The sequence below is a fragment of the Sinocyclocheilus rhinocerous genome, unplaced genomic scaffold (assembly GCF_001515625.1).
Source record: "Sinocyclocheilus rhinocerous isolate Xijiao unplaced genomic scaffold, SAMN03320098_v1.1 scaffold366, whole genome shotgun sequence".
NCBI lineage: Eukaryota > Metazoa > Chordata > Actinopteri > Cypriniformes > Cyprinidae > Sinocyclocheilus > Sinocyclocheilus rhinocerous.
The window spans coordinates 1,220,733-1,245,240 of record NW_015660877.1 but is presented as its reverse complement, the minus strand read 5'-3'; the positions used below and the strand labels follow the sequence as shown (position 1 = coordinate 1,245,240).

General features: G+C 38.4%; 1 protein-coding gene across 1 annotated transcript in view; it reads right to left on the bottom strand.

Annotated features, from left to right (window-relative positions):
- The window catches only part of LOC107725451 (uncharacterized), a 31,128-nt gene that overhangs the window by 4,327 nt on the left and 2,293 nt on the right, over nt 1–24,508 (bottom strand). Inside the window, exons 2-14 of the mRNA XM_016534697.1 lie at nt 19,565–21,934; nt 19,360–19,477; nt 18,034–18,565; nt 16,646–17,101; nt 11,483–11,668; nt 11,073–11,153; nt 10,836–10,948; nt 10,625–10,683; nt 9,850–9,939; nt 4,012–4,055; nt 1,654–1,841; nt 1,128–1,198; nt 851–1,008 (exon numbers count right to left, since the gene is read on the bottom strand). Of these exons, the coding sequence (XP_016390183.1) occupies nt 851–1,008; nt 1,128–1,198; nt 1,654–1,841; nt 4,012–4,055; nt 9,850–9,939; nt 10,625–10,683; nt 10,836–10,948; nt 11,073–11,153; nt 11,483–11,668; nt 16,646–17,101; nt 18,034–18,565; nt 19,360–19,477; nt 19,565–21,781 (4,313 nt within the window). The 5' untranslated portion in view covers nt 21,782–21,934. The remainder of the gene's footprint in view (nt 1–850; nt 1,009–1,127; nt 1,199–1,653; nt 1,842–4,011; nt 4,056–9,849; nt 9,940–10,624; nt 10,684–10,835; nt 10,949–11,072; nt 11,154–11,482; nt 11,669–16,645; nt 17,102–18,033; nt 18,566–19,359; nt 19,478–19,564; nt 21,935–24,508) is intronic.

Sequence of the window (24,508 nt, the reverse complement as noted above, 5' to 3'; positions counted from 1 at the left end):
TAATTACTCACCCTCATGTCGTTCCAAACCTGTAAGACCTTCGTTCATCTTCGGAACACAAATTAAGATATTTTTGATGAAATGTTAGAGCTCTCAGACCCTGCATAGACAGCAATGCAACTGTAATGTTCCCAGCTCCAGAAACGTAGCAAGGACATCGGTAAAACAATCCATGTGACATCAGTGGTTCAACTTCAATTTTGCGAAGCTATGCGAATACATTGTGCGCAAAGAAAACAAAAAATGAAAACTTTATTCAACGATTCTTCTCCCCCGATTTACTGTCTTCCTCCATTTTGGAGAGTATCACAATGCATACGCACGCTTTACCCTAAGTGTAAACAACGCTGATTACGCAGATTACGTTCATGCGAGCGCTTTCCCCTCCTAACGTAAACAACGCTGATTACGCTCTTGGGTACTCTCCAAAATGGCAGAAGACGTAACTCAGGGGAGAAGAATTGTTAAATAATGTAATTTTTGTTTTCTTTGCACACAAAAAGTATTATCGTAGCTTCGCAAAATTGAAGTTGAGCCACTGATGTCACATGGATTGTTTTACCGATGTCCTTACTAAGTTTCTGTCTGGGAACATTTCAGTTGCGTTGCTGTCTATGGGAGGGTCAGAGAGCTCTCAGATTCCATCAAAAATATCTTAATTTGTGTTCCGAAGATGAACGAAGGTCTTATGGGTTTTGAACGACATGAGGGTGAGTAATTAATGACAGTATTTTCATTTTGGGGAGAACTAACCCTTTAATGGTACTAAAAAAAGCTTAAAGGTATAAAATTCTGTTTCTGATTTTGAAGTGAATCACTCTTATAGTACAGATAAGACAACAAGACTTACGGGGCCTGGAAAAGAAAGACCCTCCAGTCAGCAGTGCGAAGGTAAAACACATTGGGTCGTTTGCTATAGTCTGCTGCCCGCATGGCTAAAGAATGATGGATTGATACTGCATTCTTCAAGTCCTCATCAGACAGCTGCTTATCCGGACGATATTCATCCTGCAGACCAATCGCAAAGTAGAGGCAAATCACAAATCTTTTTTTACAGTTAATAACTGTACAGCAACCACAAGAAAATATGGACCATATAGCACAAAACATTAATGACTAAAATGTACCTTCTGAAGGTAAAGAATCAGTCCTTTTAGGATGGCATAAAATGTCTTCCATCCTCTTTTACCTCGTGGAGCTAAAAGAACAACACAGTCAAACTTTTAAACAAACAGTTAAATATTCTATAACTAGGTGATTATTTTTTATTTTAAAAAATACACTGAAATAATCAATACTGATAATCACTTTTTCTGTCCTAGTAAAAATATCAAAAAATTCTTAAAACATGATACATTTACATAATTAGCAAAACTCTAAGATAAAACTTTAAGGAGATTTTTATTTTTCTTACCCCATTGACAAATATCTTATTTTAAGATTTGTGATTAAAACAAGAAATAAAAAAAAGACTATAATTAATTGCAACATAGTTAAATGCATGTTGTTTTGAGATATTTAGATCTTTGATATTTTTACTGGAAAACAAAACAAGAATATACTTCTGTCATTTAAACTACAATTATTCAGACTATAAAACAGATGAAAACATTACTAGATCAAATAAAAGGCTGCATCTGAGGAATGGCTTACTTCTCTTGCCATCAGAATCAGCGTGAACTTTCCGCACGAGAAAGCCGTTCACGTAGACCTGAGCGCTGGACTGCTGTGCAACACTGATGAGGGGGTTACCACCGCTGCTGATCCGCTTCATAGTGTGAGATGTGGAGTCTTTCCTGCCGTCCAGCTCAGAGAAAGACTTCCGCAGTTCCTCCTCATCGCTGTAGAATACACAAACAAGAGCTTTATTATGAACAGTAGTCTGCATTCTCACCTTTACCCACAAGGCATTTTACATACTAATGCAAAATTCCCTGACTTTCAACATTTACCTTCAATTGCTGTTTTAGCTTTTGACTTTAAACACACACAGACACATACAGGTAGTGATTCAGGGAGCGAGGTAGCATAAAGCACCATCCCACCTCAATTACAGGCATTTTTATTGTGCATTTTATGCCGAGTTCACACTGTACGATTTTCAAACTCGTCGGTAAATCTCCATCACCTGCTTTCAGATGGAGCGGCATTTACTACATAGAGCCGTAGTTCACTGACAATTAGGCAATATCACGTTCATTATCGCAGCCGCCCAATCTGAAAGCAGGTGATGGAGATTTACTACTAATCACGGAACCGGCTTTACTGACGAGATGCGTATGACAATCGCATGCGATTAATTGCACAGCCCTAGTGCATTTAGAGTCACTGATAAGGACTGAAACTGCATCTTTATTGCCTATTGCTTGGCACAGTTGTATTTTATCTACAGTACACATATCCAGCTGAGTGACAGCTGTGCAGGGAGTGCAGTCAGACACCCTGGAGAGCCCATAAGGTCTGGACCGCTAAACATTCCTCTCTAACTGCTACAGAGTACAGCACATAGCCTTTGCCTTCACATGATAATGCTCTCATCTGTTGCTTAGTAACTGCTGGCCTCCACACTAGTAACCAAGAGAACCAGCTCAGAAGATGGAGCATCATGGGAGAGAAAGGGAGATAGAGAGGGAGGCAGAAAGAGCAGCCACATAAAAATGGTGACTGACATGCATTGATTCATACAATGAATGATGGCCTTTAGCAGAGAATCACACAATGCTAAATAAATGAAAGTGCAATGAAGTGAGTCAAACTCAGAAATGGAGGGAGTGCGAAACAGAGAGACCAAAAGAGTGGAGGGACGCTAGAAGATCAAAGACCTGCTGCTAAATGAAAGAGAATAAAACAATCACTCGTGCTTTTCTCCTTCACACATAAACAAGGGTACTGCAGAACCCCTCAAGGAGCAAACGCAGTGCACATGAGAGTTAGTATGTGTGTGTGAGAGACAAAGAGAGAGGGCTGTGTTTAAGTCTGCACATTAGCCAGTCAAAGATTTCAACCTGTAATTATGGAGAGGCAACTTGCGGTAACCATGGCAACAAAATCTGGAAAGCCAAAGTCGAAAGTAAGGGCTTAGAGCATCATACAGCTCTGGCCAGGTCATAAATACACACATACAGTACATACACTCTTTAAAAAAAAAAAGATTCCAAAAGGGGGTTTTTGCAATGATGTTACAGAGGAACCATTTTTGGTTTTCAGTGAACAGTTCTTAAAAGAACATTTTAAAAACCTAAAGAAGCTTTTCCACTATAACGAACCTTTAGTGCAATGAAAAGGTTCCATGGATGCTAAAGGTTTTTCATGGAACCATCTATGGCAATAAAGAAGTTATATATTTTTAAGAGTGTATGGTTCAATATAGAACCTTAAAGGGTTTAGTCTTCATATTTGGAACCCCTAAAAGATTCCTTAATTGGGGCTTATTCAAAAGAACCCTACTGGATTATTTTTTAGCCTGGTGAAAATGTTCTAAATATACACTCAATCTTTTTAGAGTTCCAAAGATTTTAATATTTTATGGATTCGGTTTGCTTTATTTCCACAACATTTGTGATATCTGGATTAAACAGTTTGTATAAATAGAGACTTTGTCACTAGAAGAAACTAAAAAAACAATGGCAAAAAAAAATCAATAAATAATAATAAAAAATAATTTAATTAATTTAATTAAATTAAGTATTATTTAATAGATCCAAAAGAATCCTTTCTTTTTTATCTTTAATGTCAAAAAGATTTTTATAGAACCTTTTTGAGTAAAGAGTTTTCTGGATTCAAGTAAAGAACCTATAAAAACCCTTTATTTTCCCTAAAAGTGCACCTAATAAGCACATCTCACTGACGAAATGAAAGGCCTTTCCAACTAAAGGATTCTATAATGAGCTTATGCCATGTTTAAATCAATAACACTTCTAGAGGCATTGAATTATTTTCAAATGTTTTGGATGACACTGGATGAGGAGGATGGTGCTCTTGAATCTGATGTAGGGAAAACATTAGACTTACATTGTCCACTGCAGCTTTTCATTTTTGATAGAGTTGTAGAGAGCCTGTTAAAAGAGGAAAACAACAGCATTAAAGCACAACCCCATCAACAGTTTTGCCCTTTGCGTGTATACGTGTGTGCGCTCAAACATCCCACTGACGTGTCTAAAAATAGCAACTGAAAGTTAACAATAACCATGAACCAGAAACAGGTTGCAGACAACACTTTTCATCATGGAAAAAATCAACCCAACCATCATTAAAAGCAGAAGAAAAAAAGAAGAAGAAGATATTCATTTCCATGGGCAGATCCTGCAGTTAACAAGTGTTACCTTTTGCTTTTTCTTCCGGGTTTGTGGGTGATTTTGGCCATCCTGAACCTTGCCGAGCAGATCAGGGAAGGCCAGGGGCTTTAAGGAACGCGAGCGAGGTGCTTTGGTGTAACGGAACGGGTCCATCACGCTGAAGTCCCGTCCACATCGCACCGAGCACAGGGAGCGAGAGCGGAGACGACCAGTGGAGTGAATACTGTTTACACCAATCATGATTGTTCTAGATACAGGATCCACAGATGAGGAAATGAAGGCTTTAAAATCAAGCAATGCTAAATTAAACTTGACAGAGTCTTCATTCACTTGATGTCTTTTTTCCACATGTAGAATCCAGAACGGCGAGTAGAAATGAGTTCAAAGAGCACGTCAAATGACACAGTGGCAAACTCAAAGTCTTTGGCAGTGGCGAAGCTCTTTGGGAGATCCTTGAGGGTGTCACATGGGCATCAGGCTTTCCGTAGTGATTCCAACTCTTGCATTATGGATCCATTCCTATTCATTATGCATGTAAAAACATCGCGGGGCCATTGCAAATCCACCAGCGCCATTTTGCATCAAACTTTCTACTTTGACTGAAACACCAAAGACGATCAAGGCTGAGGATCTGCGGCCAACATCCAGTTGTTTCCTGGTATACATCCTCGAGTTCATCACACCTTCACGCGCTCACCGACGCATGCTGACACGTTCACAGGTGCGGTGCAGATGGCTTGCGAGGACCGTGATGGTGGAAGGAGATAATTGGAGAAGAGGACAGACGGATGAATGCGATCATCATTGAAGCAAATGCATGAGATAAACACACATGGGCTCATGCAGGGAACAGACTGAGAGTTCTGACCGACTTCCGCCCACTCTCAAACTGGCATCCCAAAACTGTGACGTCACCTAACGTCCCCCTCTGGGACGGAAAAATAGACATCAGACGTGTGAGAGACAGAAGGACCAGACTGGAGCAGGAAATCAGCAGAGAAACGAGACAATCCTGTTGCTTTGTGCAGTTTTCTCCATTCAATGTCAGTCGGTTGAATGCATTAGAAGTTTTCCAGAATTCTCTTTCATCCCTTTCTTTCTCTTTGAGCTTGTATCCTCACGCCGGTTATCCAGATTCTTTCACACCTGATTTTTCCCCTTCCACAAACACAGCTCTGCTGTACGGCTGTAGGAACAATAGAGGTTGGGCGTCTAGAGTCCTGCGCTCTTGCTGCAGATAAAAAATGGGCTGTGCGGTGAGAATGAGATCTTGTGAGGGAGGAGTGTTCACCCTCCCATCTCTCTCTTGCATTCACAATCTCGCCCGATCTCTTTCACGGTCTCTCTCGCGCTCTGCTTCTCAATTGATGTACCCGTCTCCCAGCATGACTGACAAATCACGGCACTTGAATGTTCCATGATCCCACCCTCCTGTGAATGTCAATCAGTTTCCAGGCTCTAGAACGTGCAAATCCTCACATCACTTTATTGCCATACTCAATCTAATTTTCAATACGCATAATGTAGAAAAGGTCTGTGGTAAGGTATAATGACAATAAACCTGTTGCTCGAATTTATTATGTTAATTATGATAACTGAGTATGCTGGCACTCAAAATCAGCATTAAACTTTGAGTTTTTTTATACTGAGTTTATTTTATTGGCTAGGAATACCATTAAATAATAACATTACGTATTAATGTATTAATTAAAAATGTAAATAAACCAATCACTTTTTAAATCGATAAATAGACTAATTTAAAATGTTTATTTAAACCATTACAATTTTATTAAAAATGCAACAATAAATAATTAACTCATAAATAATTTTAAATGAAAAAAAATAACTTTGTAATTATTTGTAAAATTTACTAGTCATTTCTGAGTGAAAACTGTTTTAAAGAAATGGCAAGTAGCATGCTGAATTTAACGTGAAATTTGACAATTTCTTGTAAAACATGCTCCAATAATCTTGTGTTTTATTTACAACTCCGAAAAATCATTTTTACAGTTATTACATAAAGCTTGTACAAATTGCTTTATATCCATCAGCCAATTGCTTTAGCCATTTGCCAAATGAGTTAAAATATAATTGGACAGTTCACACAAGGGAGCAGCCAATGAACAGTCGACTTATGTTATCAATAAGAATTACGCAATATAACAAGTCACTGGGGATATTGTAGAAGCAGTGAATTCATTTGGTTGGTGTGGTTTCTTTTGGCACTCTGCTCACTGATGCAGCCTGTTCTCTCTCTCTCTCTCTGTCACAGACAGCTCTGGGACACTGGGCATCCCATAGTCTGAGTCTAACTTTATTCAAACGTGACCTGCTTTTATTTGGCCACTGTCACCAGGCAGCCAGCAGTTATCCCAGTGAGCTGGGCATAGGGAGGTTTTATCTGCTCGTGTGAGAGCACAAGAAGGACTCCATGTGTTCATCAAAGCAGACTGAGATGCTAACAGTTGAGATTGTAAAAGCACCTGGGGTACAGTAAAGCCTGAATTGAAAAGGACTGAATACAGTTTTGTCAAGCCAAACACATCTTGGAAACAGATTACATCCATGTGTGTTGTGCAGTAGCTGCTGCAACACAGATAGTGCCTGAAGAACTATAATGAAAAAAGTTTAAACTTGGTTAAATTTTATACAATAGCATTCCATCTGTGATAAAATACACATGTTAATATTTATGATTTATGAACTAACAATAAAAAATCATTTTAAAGCATTTTTTTTATCTAAGTGAATGATGATTTGCATACACTATCGTTTAAAAGTTTGGGCTTTTTTTGAAAGATTTTTTGGTAACACTTTAGTATAAGGACCGTTTCTCACTATTAACCAGGTGCTTATTAGTATGCCTATTATTAACATATTGGCTGTTTATTAGTACTTATAAAGCACATATTCTTCATGACCATATTCTACATCCCTAATCTTGCCCAATACCTAAACTTAACCACTACCTAACTACTTATTAATAAGCAGCAAATTAGGAGTTTATTGAGGCAAAAGTTGTAGTTAATTGTGTTAATAGTGAGAATTGGACCTTAAAATAAAGTGTGACCGATTTATTTATTTTTTGCAAGGATGAAAAAATGTACCATGGTTTCCACATAAATATAAAGCAGCACAACTGTTTTCAACATAGATTATTATAATAATTGTTTCTTGAGCACCAAATCAGCATATTAAAATGATTTCTGAAGAACTGTGTGACACTGATGACTAGAAATTAATCTTTGCCATTACAGAAATGAATTACATTTTAAAATATATTAAAATAAAAAACAATTACTTTAATGTTTTACTGTATTATTTGATCAAATAAATGATCAATTTAAAAAAAATCTTTTGAATAGTAGTGTATACAAGCAAATTTTTAACATTTTAAGTTGTAGAAACTAACATTAATTATTAGTCTATTATGAACAATTATGAGTTAACAATGAACAACAAAATATTGATATAAATGAACAAATGCAGTAAATGTTTTATTGTTATTTCATGCATTAACTAATTGAAATTAAAGAATTGAATTGAAGAACTGAACCTTATTGAAATGTTACCATAAATTGCAAGATCAATTATCAAAACAGAATTTTCACAGTTTGATGCTGTAAACTGTGTAGTGACCATAATGCAATGATGCATATGCATATACTCATTAATCTCAACCTGGGAGATAACAGGAATTATGCTGTTCACACAACTGAGTGAAAGAACAAAACCATAATTTGCAAATTGAAAAGGGAACAAAAGAGAGAAAGAGGGACAGGAGAGATAGAGAATGTGCAATTTGTAACGCATTTATGATAATACCATGACAAAACCCTCATTTCAGTGAGAAGCCGTGTGGCAGCCAAATTCCCATCTGTCCTCCCTGCCACCCCTGCTGTTGCTGGCATGAAGACAGACTTCACACAGGTTTTTCACGGCCGTTAACTGTCATGAACCACACAGGCACTGAGAGCCTAACCTGTTGGCTCACAGACGTCTCTCTCAGCTGCCATCTCTATCTGCACTATATTTAACCCTAAAACCTGTTGTAATATCAGGGCAGACAGAGATGAAAAAGAGGGTCAAGAGACTAAAATTATGGGAAGGAATATCCAGATAGCTACACACTTCACTCCCAGAGCCTAGTTATCCAGACTAACTGTCTTTACTCGGCAACTGTGTGGCCTTCACACCCTCACATGGTGGTAGGTGGAGAGAAACGGGGAGAAAGAAGACCAGAGCTGAGAAGAAGAGAGAAGAAGGATGCCATTCGTCAGCCAAGGCCTGAGATAAGGATTATTATATGGAAATAACCTAGACAGACAGGGCTAAGTACAGTTCAGCAGAGTAAGTTTTTGCAGATTATAGGGTGAAACAAAGAGCAAGATGGCAGATAGTTAAACGGCTAGAGCGAGAGAGCGCAGAAAACTGTGAAGAGAGTGAGGGGGTGGGAGGTGATGGAACAGAGCGAGGCACAGAGCGAACGAGGGATGAGCGACACACAGAGAGAGAGAGATGGCCAGAGGAGAGAGAGAGAGAGAGATAGAGATAGAGTGGGAGGACCAAACGCTTGAAAGGCTCCCTGTGATTTTAAAGCACATATTAGCAGAGTGGTTCAGGTGCGGTCATCATGTGGCTATTATTCTTGTGCAGAGTGGCCTGTAATCCAAGAGAAGGGACTAAAATAGACAAACCCTGAGCACCAGAACATTGGAGCACAGAAATTTCATTGACATCAGCTGCGACAGAAACCCCCACATGGCGGATTTTAGTCACAACACTCAACTTCAGACATGGCAAACAATAAAATGGCAATAAAACAATAATTTCAGGCACAGCGTGCATCCAGTGCAACATTATAATGCAAAACTTCATCTTGTAGCTATGATCTGTGAGAATGGTTCTACCACAACTCCAAAAAATATCTACAATAAAAAGTGCCTTTTATATGGGCATTTACATGCACAAAAATATTCTGATAATAATGCACATGAATATTCATGCACAAAATTTACATGCACAAGAATATTCAGATATAAATCATGATTATTGACTGACAACATTGCAGATTCTATACATTTAAATAAGGCATTTGACATATGCCTGTAATTTTGGGATTTTTTAATCAATTCTCCGTATATCAAATCATATTACATACTATTTTTATCCAAAAATGCAGCATTGGTGAGCATAAGAGACTTCATTCAAAAAAAATTTTAAAACTCTTATCAATCCCAAACTTTTGAAGTTTGTAGTGTATGAAAATTAAAACTATTCTACTATGAGCAATAATGAGCTGATTATTTACTGTTCAAAACTACTAAAATGCATCATATTAAATACCAAGATTTTTCCAGAGGAGAGTAGCAGTTAAAGAATGTGCATGCCTTAATTTATTTAGAATATGCTGATTACACAGGGTTATTTCATTAGCTGTGGTGCAGGTGAATGTCTTCTATGGCTTAAACACAATTAGACCTTAATGGGATCATTCAATATGCAAAAGCAGTCAGTGTGTGAATGTGTGTGAATGCTTGAAAACCCTACAAACCTTGAGAAGATCTTTTGGGAAATTTTGGCCATCATTTAGCCCCTCTAGGTTACTAATGAACTGCATGCAGGACATCCTCTTCCCGACGTTCTGAATGAGAGAGAGACGATAGCATCTAAATTCACTGTCAGCTGATGCGCTGACCTATTTCACAGTTCCTGTGCACTCAACAACACTTAAAATACCAAGTACACAGTGGGCAGTAAACGTGTTAATATTTTGTGCAAAAATAATTCTGCCTCCCCTGAGAAAAGTTTTTACTATTACATTTATGGATGAATTTCTATTTTTATTCCTAACTGTAAAACCGACACTCCTCCTCATCCCCCTCAGGGTGGAGAACAGCTCAGAGGATAAAATCCATCCTAAAAACACAGTTCTAGCTCCCTTCACAGAGACTCAAATCTTATACATGTAAAAAAATAACAGTAGTAATTTCACAATAAACACCTTATTATAACTTCCAGTTATATTTTTTGTTTTCCACAAAACAGCCATGGATATTTCAGAGATGTGACTGGCATTCAACTTTTGCACAGCAAAAACGCATTGTTGAAAAATCTAATAAAAAATAAAAAATGTATTCATGCTTTATAGCTTACTGTATATAAGTCAGATGTTCATGGCGTATGTTTAAAACCTAAATTCATGAAGTATCAGTGTATATTTTCCAAGTTAAAATATCCTTGGGATTTTTATTTGAACCTGAATATGATTCTTTTTTTTCATTGTTTGTTATGTGTTTATGGTACATCAGATATATCTCAAAACTCACATGACCATGCAGATCAGTGTTGAGCAGCATCAGGGCACAAGTCAGTGTGTGAACACTGTCTGAAACACAGAGGCACAGAACTCCCATAAGCTCACAGTCAGTGCAAGAGCACCCCATAGTGTTAGTTATATTGTAATACACATCAGATGCACAACAAATGCACATTCATTCACACACACACACACACACACACAATGCTGGCATGGCTTACCTTCATTTAGAATAGTGTTCGGGTTGCTCTGGAGGTATCTTTTAGAAAAATGGGACAATACTCGCTCCCTCTCTTGTGTCTCTCCCATTAGGGCAAACTCTCTCAAAAACACTCTAAGAAACAAGAACGACAAAAGACAACGTGAAAAACAGACTGAGAATTTGAATAAACCTGTTGGACATGAGAAACGAGAGCAAATATTTACTTAACTAAACATGGTAGGAATAGCTAGCTCACCTTAACGCCTGATCCACCATCATCCCTGAGAAGTTAAAATAACTGAGATACTCCTCTGCCACCATGTGACTGAAATCATTGCTGCAAAAGTCATGATAAGACAAAAGTGTAAGAAAATAAGGTTTTTGGGCCTCATACTAGGGGTCAAAAAGTCAATCCCTTCGTACAAAGAAGTTCACACGGTCATTTTCACAAATAAATGACCTAAAAACAGTCCAGAATAATACATATTTATTATTAACTTTTAACTTATAAAATGTAAATTTTTAAAACAGTCCCCACTGTACATTAAACACATGGCATTTATTATTATTAAATTGAACTTTGCTTCACAAAAGCTCAAAAAACAAAGAAAGAGGAATGAACTACATAATTTCTTAGTATTTATTAATGGTTAAAATGATCCTCACTTCTTGCTCAGGTGACGTACCACGTCTGACTTCTTAAATCCATCAAGATTGTACAAACGTTTGGCCAGCCGTTTTGCAGCTTGGAGGTCAGCTTTGTTGCCATTGGCCAGAGTTTCAGTGCTGCCCACAGCCAATCGCTCAGCCACCTCTGGATCGGATTCAGACACCGGCCGTGATGGCCTCTCTCTGGAACGGAGGAAAAATAAATGAATGACGTCTACATGAAAGGTGACACACATCTATTTGAATATGAACTATAGCATTACCAAGGAAAAGTAAAAGTGGTATACATTTTATTTGTAAAAAGGCAACCCAGATATGATATGTAAATATGCTTGGGCTTAAAATAAGTCATCATAGACAACTACACAATATATAAGCATACTGAACATATTAATACTGACTATTCGCTAAAGCAGTCAAATCATGAGGTTAAATTTGTTTACCTTCTATCTCTCATGTCTGAACCTGTTATTCTTAGCACTAGCAGTGTGATGTAAATAGAGTCTATCTGATCTACCCAATACAGATTCTTTTCCAGCAGATCAACTCAATCCACCATTCACAGAGAAACCAGCATTTAGTAACTAAAAAAGCACACCTGACAAACTATTTCGAGTGCATAAACCTGTATATTTGCCCTTTGTCCACTATTCAAAAGCACAAAAGCTTCACATACACATACACATACACATACACATACACATACACACACAAACATAAAGGTCTTCAGCTGATATTCACATGTGAGAAGACAGAAAGAAGTTTAATTTATATTAAAAGTGTCAAATATATGTTAAATACATTCCATTCAGTCTTGAATCAAAAACTAAAGCGTAAAACTCTAATGACACAAAAGGTCTGAAAAACCAAAACAAGAGCAGCTACCCAAAAAGTGCTTAAAAAAGCATCTACTCTACCTCAGTGACCCAACTCTGCCTTTAAACCACCGCATTCCAAAGTCTGTTAGATGTACGAGAGCCAAAAAAGTTCATGCCACATGCGGATCACCCCTGTCATCTGTCTTTGGTTTGTTCCGAAGTTCTCCATTCCCAACCTACTCCAACCGGATAGTTCACAAACAAGGCAGGGGAGGAGACTCGAAGAAAAGGGATGAGGGCAGATTGTTTGTTCTTTAAACAATGGACAAATAGAAACATGGTAGAGAAAACCAGGAATAAATATAGAGAGCTTTTCCACCACGGCTTCTAGGATGTGGGAAGAGCTTCTACAAAGATGCACAGTGACTAACAGACACACCTTTGCTAAATCTTTTTGTATATCAGACATCAGCTGATATATTCAGACACCTGTGTTAATTGAATTGAATGTTACTATGATTAAATCCTCAGGCTAACATGATTTCTGATAGCGAGCATCTATTTGATACAGTAGCAAAGCAAACACACACCTTTTTATGGTGCAAGTTAAAGGAGGAAACTAAACGAAGAAAAATTCATACCTTGACAAAGGCTACTTGTTTGGCTGAAACACTGGTAATAATAAACCATGCTTAAAAGAGTGTGCAGTTACAATTTTTCTTCAGCAAGCATCTATTTACCATCAGTTAACTAACTAAGTTGTAATAAAGTTTTTTTTTTGTTATTGAAATATTTTTTGAAACCCTGACTAAAACATGTTTTAAATCCCATGAACTTTTCGTTTTGACAACAAATTTTAATTGGAGGAGTCAGACCACCCAAACCCCTACAAATCGAGATCATAATGGTCCTCATAAAAACCTTGAATACGGTGTTTAATAGTGTGATAAACTGTGAATTGACTTAGGTATTCCCCAAACACCATTTGAGATTAGATAACTAATACTAAAACTGAAACTGAAGCCCTAAAATAAACACTACACAAACATTTTAATAATGACAATAATAAAATAAATTGTTAATAAAATTGACTAGTGCTAACAAAAATAACAAAAACACATCAGAATTAGTCCAACTTAAAAAGTAAAAATAAAAAGCAAAATATAAAAATAAAAACTATCAAAACATTAATAAAAATCTCCATGATACTATAATAACACTGATAGAGACAATAAGTTAAAAAGAAGTCTAGATTTTTCTACTCACCGGTATATGGCAGGGTGGGGGGCATACATGTAATTATCCTCCAAGGCCCCACCCCCCCAGCAGAGCACATAATGAGCCATCACCTTAGCCCTGCCCCTTCACACCTTACAGAGCCAGATGGCAGGAGCTCGCTTATAAACACAGCATCCAGCCTTCCACATTCTCTACCCTTCCCTGAACCTCCTTTTGTCCAGAACTAGCCTGAGGAGGCTTTAGAAGAAATCTGACCCTCTGCTTCTGCAAGTCCCTTGAACTCTCATTGAAGTCTCTAGTTGCTGATTTTTTTATCCTACTCCAAACTTTTACAAGCTCTTTTTGTGCCCATAGCGAAGTCAGAGGCTTGATACAGCTGTTCATCTGTTTTATTTTCTCTCGTTCTTTCTTGTCCCGCTGGCTGTTCCCGCCTTATGCTTGCCTGTTTGTGGATGTGAATGCGTGTTCCTCTCTTGTCAGCTGAGCTATTTTTCGCTGGTGGATATGGTCTGTATTTCCTTTCACAACAGTTTACTCCCCCTTTTCCCCTCTTTCCAACCCTCTCTTCCTCTCTTTGTCTTGCCTTGTTACTTTCGTCCCTCCCATTAAACTCAACATGGTTCTGAATACATAGTTTGTCTCATTAACAAATTATTAATATGTATAGATCTTTAAGAACAAAAAAAGGCCAGAATTATGTGTTAGAATAATGCTTTGTGTTTCTTCGATATCAGTGGCCTTTTAAATAAAATAATGGACAGATACAGCCCTGCTGAAACAGAAAGAGTTTCCTACTCTCTCTATTTAAAACCCTGAAATCACAGGACAAGTTAATCTGCTCTCACCATGGAGACCGAGCGTGCCTGGCAAAGCTCCAGGTCTATCTGGCCCCACGGCAGGAGAAGGAATGTAGCGGATGATCCAGGTTATCAAAGCAGACATTGTCGGCTTTCAGACCCTCTTGATAACCACAGTAAAACTCAGATAAAACATCCAGACAATGTTCCTTATTGTAGGGGACTTGAAAACCTTATGCCACATTAAAATGCCAGTCTTAAAGTTACAAAACACTGTAAAACACTTGCTGTTGTCACGCAACTCTTGCCATGTTTTCAAAGGTCAAATGCATATATTTTCTACCATCTGCACTATAAAAAAATATTTTCTTGATCAGCATTATTGTCTTTTTTTTTTTTTTTTTTGGTAAAAACATATTTAAATCAAGATAAATTGAAAAACTGTTTTCCCTCCATTTAAAAATAATAAATCCAGTGATTTGCATACAGAAGAAGAAAAAACAATTTGGTGATAAGGAAAATAAATGTAAGATTTATACAGCAAGTCTTATTATCTTTTCATCAATTTTCTTTCGGAGTAAATCCAATAATTTTAAATTCAATGTTTTTAAGGAGGTTTAGATAAAAATGCTGATGATATTTGCAAGTGTAGACTCATATGAGATTATTTTTGTGCCTTTAAAAAATTAACGCAACTTTTCAAGAAACTTATATAAAAATAATTGAAACCAAATAAAATGTCTTTGAACCTGAAAAAAAATAGCAGGCAAAATTAAATTTTTATATTGTTTGAATTCTTTAGAATTAGGTGATCATTAATTGTGATGGTCTAAGTGCATATGCGTTATGGCGAGGGTTGTCAACCTTGATTGCCTCGTTGGAGTGAGACTTTCTTGACGTCTGAATACATCACACATATATATATATGATAGTATTATCTTTCAATTGTAACAGCACAACCTAATTAGACCCTACAATGCAAAAGAATCATCAGCAATAAGCAAATATCCTTTGAGAACATTGGACATTATACAATATTTTCAGTATTATACTTCTAATTAAACCTCAATACACCTTCACTTTCTCTCGTGTTTGATCAATCGCTCTCCTAAAAGCTTAAGTCGACAGAGTAGCAGCAGCTCATAAATACAGATTTTTAAAAACTCCTAATTTTATATCACTAAAATGAAATAGAGAGCTTCTAACAGACCCACATGCACACAGGTGCAACACGGACGCTTTCACTTCCAGGTCAAGAATGTGTCAATCAAAAACTCAATAGCTAATGAGAACACATCACTGCTTGCCCCGCCCCCACGAGAGATTTGTGCCAGAATGGCAAACGAAAACTTCTGAAGCATAATGAAAACTTCAAAAGCGTAAAATAAATTTTAGAAGCATAAATGAAAACTCTGTAAGTGCATTTGTCAGTACATATCAGTAAAAAAAAGAGGAGAAAACAGTTAGCAAAACATGCAGTGTATTAAATGAAACCAAAGATTTTGCCTGCATTTTTTTTTTTTACGTTTTCAAAGACATTTTATACAGTTTCAATTTATATTTTCATAAGTTTAGTGAAAAATTACATACATTTTTATTGGCACAAAAAGAATCCCATAGACTCAGAGCTACACTCTGATTTACTCTGACAGCAGACAGGAAGGAGTAGCAAGAGATTATAGGCCTAAAAACAAATCTTGACCCTGAGATTGTGGGTCAGTCACAGCACCGGAAGGATCTTATGCAGTCATGATAACTTATTTAGTTAAGAACTTCATCCTTATATGACTGCTTGCTGCATACAGTTGATCAAAACAATTTCTCTGATTTAAAACTGTTCACATTACATTCATCAATGGCATATGTGAGAGAAAATGTATTTTCAAAGTGAGCTGGCATCTCAGTACAATCACATAGCTCAGCACTGCTCTCTAGTGGTAAATACTCAACTGTAGATTCTTTTTTTGTAAACAAATCTTAAAAAAGAAAGCCCATTAAAGCCATTTTCAGTGAACAACCGGTTACTCAAATATTTAAAAAATGACCAAATTACATAGAGCTATGGGTACCATCTGTCATCAAAACAGCTGTTTGCATTTTGAGAGCAACTACAGCAGGAATGAGTTTGTCTTTGTGTGTGTGTGTCTGCTCTGCCAGCTGTTCCTTTTCTAATGTGTATAATTACTGTTATTCTTCCGAGTGTTTCTTTCACCAGTGGGGTTTGAGGGTGTTTACACTACACTAACATATCTGTTAACATGCAGTGATGAGATATTTATGGAAAATATACCCTGACCGCAACTAACCTTATGGCAGCATCTGTGCCAGAATCAGGCCTGCGGGCTTGATCAGAGCAGGATTCACTGCAGAATGGACTCTCTTCTTCATAGACACCGCTCTGGTCCTCCCTGTACAGGTCCTGGGAGGCCACACACTCTGTGGGATCAGACGCAGCAGGTGGTTCGGGGGACGTCAGAGGAGCAAAGTTCAGGTCGATGATCTGCTTGGCACTTTCACTGATCTGACTCTGGATCTCAGGAGTGAGGGTCGGAAAGTCAAACGTGAAGACTGGTGGGCCACTAGGGGTGATGTCTTCACTATCCAGGCTGCTGTAAGAGGTGCCCTTAGCACGATGTGACTCCATAATGCTCTCAAAGTGTCTGCTGAAAGAGTCCAAACCATCTGATGAGATTCGGCAGGGGCTGGTGACAGAGATGGGAGACTTCAAAGCCGTGTGGCTGTCAGGTTGGCAATCTGGGGGACTACAAGAGGAGCATAAGTCATAGATGTGTTCCTATGAGTGGTTCGTCTGCCTCATTTAAAATGAATTAAAGGGGTCATATGATGCTTTTTTAAAGATCATTATTTGGTGTATTTGGTGTAACAGAATATGTTGACATGCTTTAATGTTCAAAAAACACAGTATTTTTCAAATACTATTTCCACATAGTGAGGTAGATATGTGGGGGCGTGTTAGAACGAGCCGTTTTAGGGGGGTGTGGCAGAGTCTTAACTTTGATAAAGAATATCTCTTTGGTTTTGAGACTTTAGTCTTTGCAACTTCAGGGATCTTATCTATGCACAATCAGCTTGTAACACTCCAAAGAGAAAGGAAAATGCATCATATGACCCCTTTAAAAGGATGCCACAATACCTTCCTAAAATTTAAATGGCAGTTTTACATTTTCATGGATAAAAACCAAGTTAATACTGCAAAAAAATGTAAATTATTATCTGAAAAATGTTTTTTTTTTTTAAGTTGACACTTTAAGTTGGCACTATTTTTCTACCCACCATAAAAATACATAAAGAGAAACTACTGAAAAGATGGGTGTCAACAGAATAAAATAACTGTAATTAGTCTGAAGATTTCCAACAAGTTTTTAGAAATCAGAATGAAAGTTATACTGTATATGTACATTTATACTATTTTTCTCAAAACTTCTGACCCCCTCGCATGCCATTACTGCCCTCCTGGGCATTCCCAAGAATACAGACCCGATCTAATTTACCCCAAAGTCTTCCAAATGGAGGAATCTTCAACATATATCTTAAAGTTATCAGTTCATGTCCATTTTGTTGTTCTTTTGGTCTAGTGAAAGTACTATGTTGCATTCACTGGGATGTGGATTGTGGATATGTGTGTGAATTCACAATGTTAATGGTGCTTAATTGTAATCTATTCTACACTCACCCTCTTAGCAGTCGACTAAACACTTCATCTCCCTCAGGTGTGGCATTTGGCCTCTTTTTGTTGCCTTGCATCCTCACACTGGCCCAGCTCACCACCTCTTCATCTTGCAGCTCCTCCTCTCCATCTGTGTGTGGGCATAGCACTCCCTTCAGGGGGCTGCTGCTGCTGGTGCCTGAGGTACCCAACACACTGCGGTTGCTGCCAAACGCAGAGTCCCCCTCCTCCTGTTCTGCCAGCATCACCTCATCAAGGTCTGTTTCCCTGTAACAGCGCAGGGGCACCGCATCTATGTCTGTCTCTGAATATTTGACACTACTTTTGATGATGCCCGCCTCATTAGAGGACCCCACTGTGGGATGATGGTTTATCAACTCCACGTCGACTTGCTGTACATTGTGGCATGGGGATTTCGAAGAGCCAGTTGATTTACATTGTCTTGAGTATGTTGTTATTGGCCTTAAGAGGGTAGACAAGGGTGGAATGGGTGTCGGAGACTCACTGGAACAACCACTGGAGGGTGCAGTGGAGGAGCCTGGAATGTGGAATACCAAAGTATTGAGAACTGTTTGTTTACAGTAAACAGTCAATTGTTTTGTCCACATTTTAATTCTATTTGCAGAAGTTATTATCTAAATGGGCTTACGAATAAGGACGTTATTAAATTAACAATTGTTTGAGTATGGCACTATCAATGCCTAGGACAAGAGTTTGATTCCCAAGAAATTCATAAACTGATTAAAAAGTATAGCCTGAAATTGTTTTGGATAAAGGTATTTGCAAACTGTATGAATGTCAAGGTAAGTGAAAGAAATAACCACCTAAAACAAGTATTTTTCAAGAATAATTCAAGTGACTCATTCTCTTCTAACCTCTCTCTTTGACATGAGTGAATTGAAAACACCTACACACAGTAAAGAATTCAGAACTCAATGAACCTAAAAATAACCCATCTGAAGGCTACAGGAATTACAGATAAATACATAATTTTTCAAGAAATATACACAGTATACACAACAAAATAAAACCACAGCTAAAATCCAGCAAAGCTGAAACATAAATCCATTAAAAGGTAAATTTAAGTAAAGAGAAAGTATAACACATTTAGAAGCGATGAGAAAAACAAAAAAAACAAAGAGCCAAGTTAAACAGAGAAGGCAAATCCTAATGTCATGCTTTGGGGATGAGGCTTGTTACATAATTGGATTAAGCATTCATTGTGAGGCAAACAGCTTGTTTACAGGGAAAGGCAAATTAAATAAATAAGGATGACATTTCAGAAAACTGGCTACTGGAAATCTGAGTTGGTCATTTCTAAGAAATTCTCACCTTTTGTTTCATGTTGATCTTGTTGATCGGTGTGGGACCCAAACAGGAACTCCCATTTGGCACGAGCAATCTTCTGTGAGTGCAAGGAAGGCCTCAGTGAAAATGGTCCACTTTCAGACTACAACCAAAAATTGAGTTATCAGACAGCAAAATCAAACAGTAAATCAATGCATGAGATGAACCTAAAGATGTGTACAAAGATCACCTGTATGCCTGTGTTTCCAGAGTCAGGACTCTTCTGGCTGGTTTTGCTAGATGTCTCTGAGGATATGCAATCTTTCTCATGTAGCGTGCTCTCTATAAGGCTGCCTGTGACCCCACTGGAGCTCTGTGATGCTGTACCACTCCACTCCTTGTTAGTCCTAGTGTCAGCTTTCATCTCATTTTTCTGCACTGAGACCCTACAATGGTTCTCTTGGGAGACTGGTGTTGTTGGACTATTCCTCTTATGACTGTCCATCTCCCTCAAGTTTCCCCTTTCTCTGGCTAAGCATTCCTCTATCCCATGCTTTTGCTGAGTGGTCCAGCTTGGTGTCTCTAGGTTAGGCCTTGTGAAAGGTCTCCTGCTGCTATCTGGGCTGTCTTTGTGACCTCTGAGTGTCCCATACTGCCTACGCTCATAGCTAGGTGTATGATTGTCCCTTGTGTACTGGGAAGGCAGGTGCCGATGCAAAGTCGGGCTGTCCTTCCCAACCAACTGTGTTATCTCTATCCGAGGGTCTCGTATGGGAGAGGATGATATTACACCTGATCGGTTCAACCTTGCTGGAGCTGCTGGAGATGAACTTCCAATATGGGGAAAAAGAGGGGTTGTTTGAATAGAGTGGTGACCAGTCTTTATAGACTCTTGTTTCCAGTTGTGCTCCTGAACAGAAAGGTTGCAATTAGAGTGAGTTCCAGGGCCCTGGAAGCTAGCATAGAGCTGAGGCTCTCTTGAATGTCCCAACTGGGGACTGTCAGACCTTACTGTGTCTGTTGATGATGGGGTTGGGGATGGAGACCTCCTGGCGTCCATAAGTATGGAAAGTTTGGTGGCTTCTTCGGCTAGTTTACGAGCCATCTCGGGACTTGTGGCAGGGGATGCGCAGCCCCTTCCACTCAGTTGGTTAGCTCCTTCTTCTACCTTATTTTTGAAGTTGGCCAGGTTGAAATTAACTCTGTGGGCTTGTCGTGGACTATCACTTATGGAATGACTGATTTGTTGATAGCTTGATGGTTGAGTTACAATCATAGCTGGTAATTCGTGTTGAATAGCTGTAGGCTTTCCAGATGGTAAATTTGGGCGATACCTATACCCTTGCACTCTTTGGTTTGAGACCTCCTGAGTGTTTGAGGTTAAGTGTGACATGTTAAAGTAAGCTTGTTTGGCATGGTTAGACAGTTGGTCTGTAGCAGGGCTCCTAGGAATTCTATAAAACTGACTATTCCGCTCATGGTCCATTATTGTTGCTTTAGTGGGCGGGGTTCTAGAACTGCATGGTATCACTGGTGATCCAGACCAAGACCGACAGCGGCGCTGCTCTCCTGTCCTGATGTCATGACTTCTATCAGGACAGTTGCCTGCCAGTTTTTGCCTTAGTTGTGAGGAACCGAATTCCTCCAATGCACGATGGGTGGTTTCTCTGGCAATGGAGTCTAGAGTTGCCCTCCTAAAGCTGGTGTTACCCATATGTGAGTTCCCCAAACCTTGACTATGCTGTTTTGAACTACAGTTGTTCATGGACTCCAAGCTGTTGAACCACACTGGGTCACTGAGCCGTTTTCTGAGGTGAAGAGGGGTAGCTTTTTCCTCCATGGTTCTATTGAAAGGATTCTGAGGCTCGCTTTGGCACAAAGAGCTATACTGACCCTCTACTGATTTAATTTTTGCTTTTTCAATGTAACTGAAAGTGGCAACAGATCGCCTCCCTTCATCTCCTCCCTTCATCTTAGTTGGGCTGAAAGCTTTACGAGTTCCACTGGGAGTAGGAGGGGCAGTAAACCGTCCTGACAAGTGATGTTCCCTCCCAAAGAAGGGGTCACGTACAGAAGGAGCACACACCAAACGACAAGTATTTCCAGCGGGATCTGTTTGAAGGGCAGACAGTAACTGGTTTATGTCATAAGGTAAACTTTTCTGGTGTTGGGTCACCGGTTGGTCTGAGCCATGTCCTGGATGTAGCTGAAAACTTACAGAGTGTCTAGATGTTGATTTACTAGAGGCCAAGTTTTGGGTGCTGCTTCCACCTTTATGCAGGGCTCCACGTGGGGACGTCCGGCCATGTGGTGCATTAGGGTCACCATACTGCGATGACTGAAGGATGTCTGGTGCTGTCAACATGAGGGAGTCTGTTTTTTCCACATCTCCCAGGTCTTTTCCTTCTTCATCAGTGACAGATCTCACCTCTACATACAGGTGGAGGATTTTACCTGACTGAGACATAACCGACCAAAAGCAACCTGCAGATCTGTCCTATAGCACAACACCTGTTGTCTGTAATTGATTAATCACACTGGTCATCTTGGATGCTCTAGAAGTTTGTTGCCATTCACATCGGAGAGTTTGGATGGACTCCAATTTCATTCTCAAAATCACCTATAAGAGACAAACAAGAAGACGTATTTCAACTTTAACATTACATAAACATCTTTTAGAGTAGGTTCAGTATGACATGAGTACAATGACCAGTATAACTCACTCTAACATTAACACTAGCAATATGTTATAAGTCTACAGTATTTTGAACTCTCATTTAAGTCAATATTTATTAAAAATAACTCTCACAATAACTCTAAAGCGAAAAAATATTGTGTAAAGAGAACTAACCACCTTGGCTCCTCTTGTTTATACTGTACTCCTCCAAAACAAGCTGAGTGTGTTTACTGAGGGCAAGAGGATTTAAATGTGTGACATGCTAATTAAAGAATGTAAAGCAAACTCCACATACGTAAGCACCTTGGCATTGCTGGCAGTCTCTGCCTCACTCGCTCTTCATATTACATACATAGTGGTAACTAAAATCTTCTGTAGCTCTCGCAGAGGTACAGTAAGGTATACTAATAAGTAGCCTACTTCTCTTGCATAGTCAAGTACATATTAACTAGCATAGTCGTCATCCTTACCGAGGAAACCTTTGCTGGTTAGGTTAGCTGGGACCGGCATCCAAAACATAACATATCCTTGTGACCATACACATAGAACCCCATACATATCTTTCTCCTGTAATGCATTCAGAACGGCTGCATTAGACTGCAATCACCTTTACAAAACCTCAAAGTCAGCTCACGTTAAATGAAGTAAACCTACTGCATATCCCAATAGCTCAGAAGAGAAACAAAGCTGATCATTACAAAATGCCTTCGAGGCTTCGCTCTCTTTGATGCTCATAAGCCAGTCTAACCTCTCACATGCTAGTCTCACACAGCTGCTTGTGTTCTGTCAGCTCTTGTGAGAGTGGGGAAGTGTGGCTGCGTTTGGACGTGTGCCAAGTGTTGTGCTCAATTGATTGAGTCGTACGCACTCAGCATCATGACCACCACTGCAGTTATGGGGGAGGAGGCAGGGAAGGATAGTACATAGTTTTCCCTCAGAGATCACACACACATACTTATTCACATGTATGGCAGTTCTCTAGGCCTCTCTTCTCTATTTTTCTAACATACACACACATACACTATACAAATCCTTGAAAAATGCTATGCATCACATTCGCAAACCAGACACTAATAATGCCACAGAGTCAAACTACACAGACAGGTAGGGCGACTAATACTTGAAATAACTCTCCGCTCATAATTGCAGTCAGTCTGAATGACAGAAGCAAAGCGTTTGGATGTGAATAGCAGATTTTCACATTCAAAGCCTTTACTTACTGCAGTCTTCCCGCAGTGCTTTAGCTGAAATGTATTGACTATATATGCCTAGTGTGTACTACATGTTCCAAGGTAACCTGTAACAACTTGAAATTGATCCCCCTTTAATTAACTTGTTGGATCAAATTCCTTAACTGAAAGAACACGCCACATTCATGATACTGTCAGATGTTTGTTAGAAATGAGCTAGAATTAGCTACAGATATATGTAGATGCAGAAAGACTATTACTTTGTTTATAGTACTACTTTAATATCTATATATAGTTTTTTAAATAATAAAAACAAAAAGTTTTTGGTAACAGTTTAGATTAGGGAACACATATTCACTATTAATTAAAAGTTTTCCCTCAATAAACACCTAATTTGATGCTTATTGATAGCAAGTTGTTGTAGTAAATATGTTTAGGTATTGGGTATAGGGTTAAGGGATCTGGAATATGGTCATGCAGAATAAGCCATTAATATGTTCTAAAAAGTACTAATAAACAGCCAATATGCTACTAATAAGCAGCTAGTTAATAGTGTTCCCTAATCTAAAGTGTTACTAAGTTGTTGTTTTTTAACCCACAAATTTGATCATTTTCATGATGAGTACTAATTAGTTCTGCTTTGCAACTACTGCAAAAATCTTTGAAATTAAACCTACAGTTTTATTTTAATTAAGGAAAAAAACAATTGAGTTTTCATATCTTTAATTCTCCCAAAGAGTGTGAAGAGGTATATGGTGTAAATTTATGTTTATATATATATATATATATATATATATATTATTTATCTTGTTCTTGATAGACACTTTGCTTTGGTAAAAATGCATGTTCAGTGTCAAGTTGGTCATAATTGTTGATCATGATGGAAACAATGCCACAAACGTGGGGACTGATATTATTTGTGTTAAAGTTAATTAAATGATAATTGATGATGTAATAACAATGTAATAAATGTAATAATATTGATGGATATTGACAGACCCAGACTTTCAAAAAATGAACAAAAATCATCCCCTTGGAATTAAAAGCTCCCATAATTGAAGAAACCCTGTCACTGAGTCAGTGCGGAAGAGTTTGTGGCTTATCCCACATGCACGCCTCTCTGAAGAAAGCTGAAAAACAGCAGCCACATTACTCCCCTTTAATTCATTTCATCTCCCCCTCTATGATCCTGCTAGCCCTTCATCCTTTGCATTTTTCTCAACATTATCTGTTCAATTGACTTCTTTCATCCTCAAATTCCTGACTCCAGTCAAAAAGTGATGAAAGAAAGGCAAAGAGAGGTCATTACAGAAGAGCGGGCTGTCTG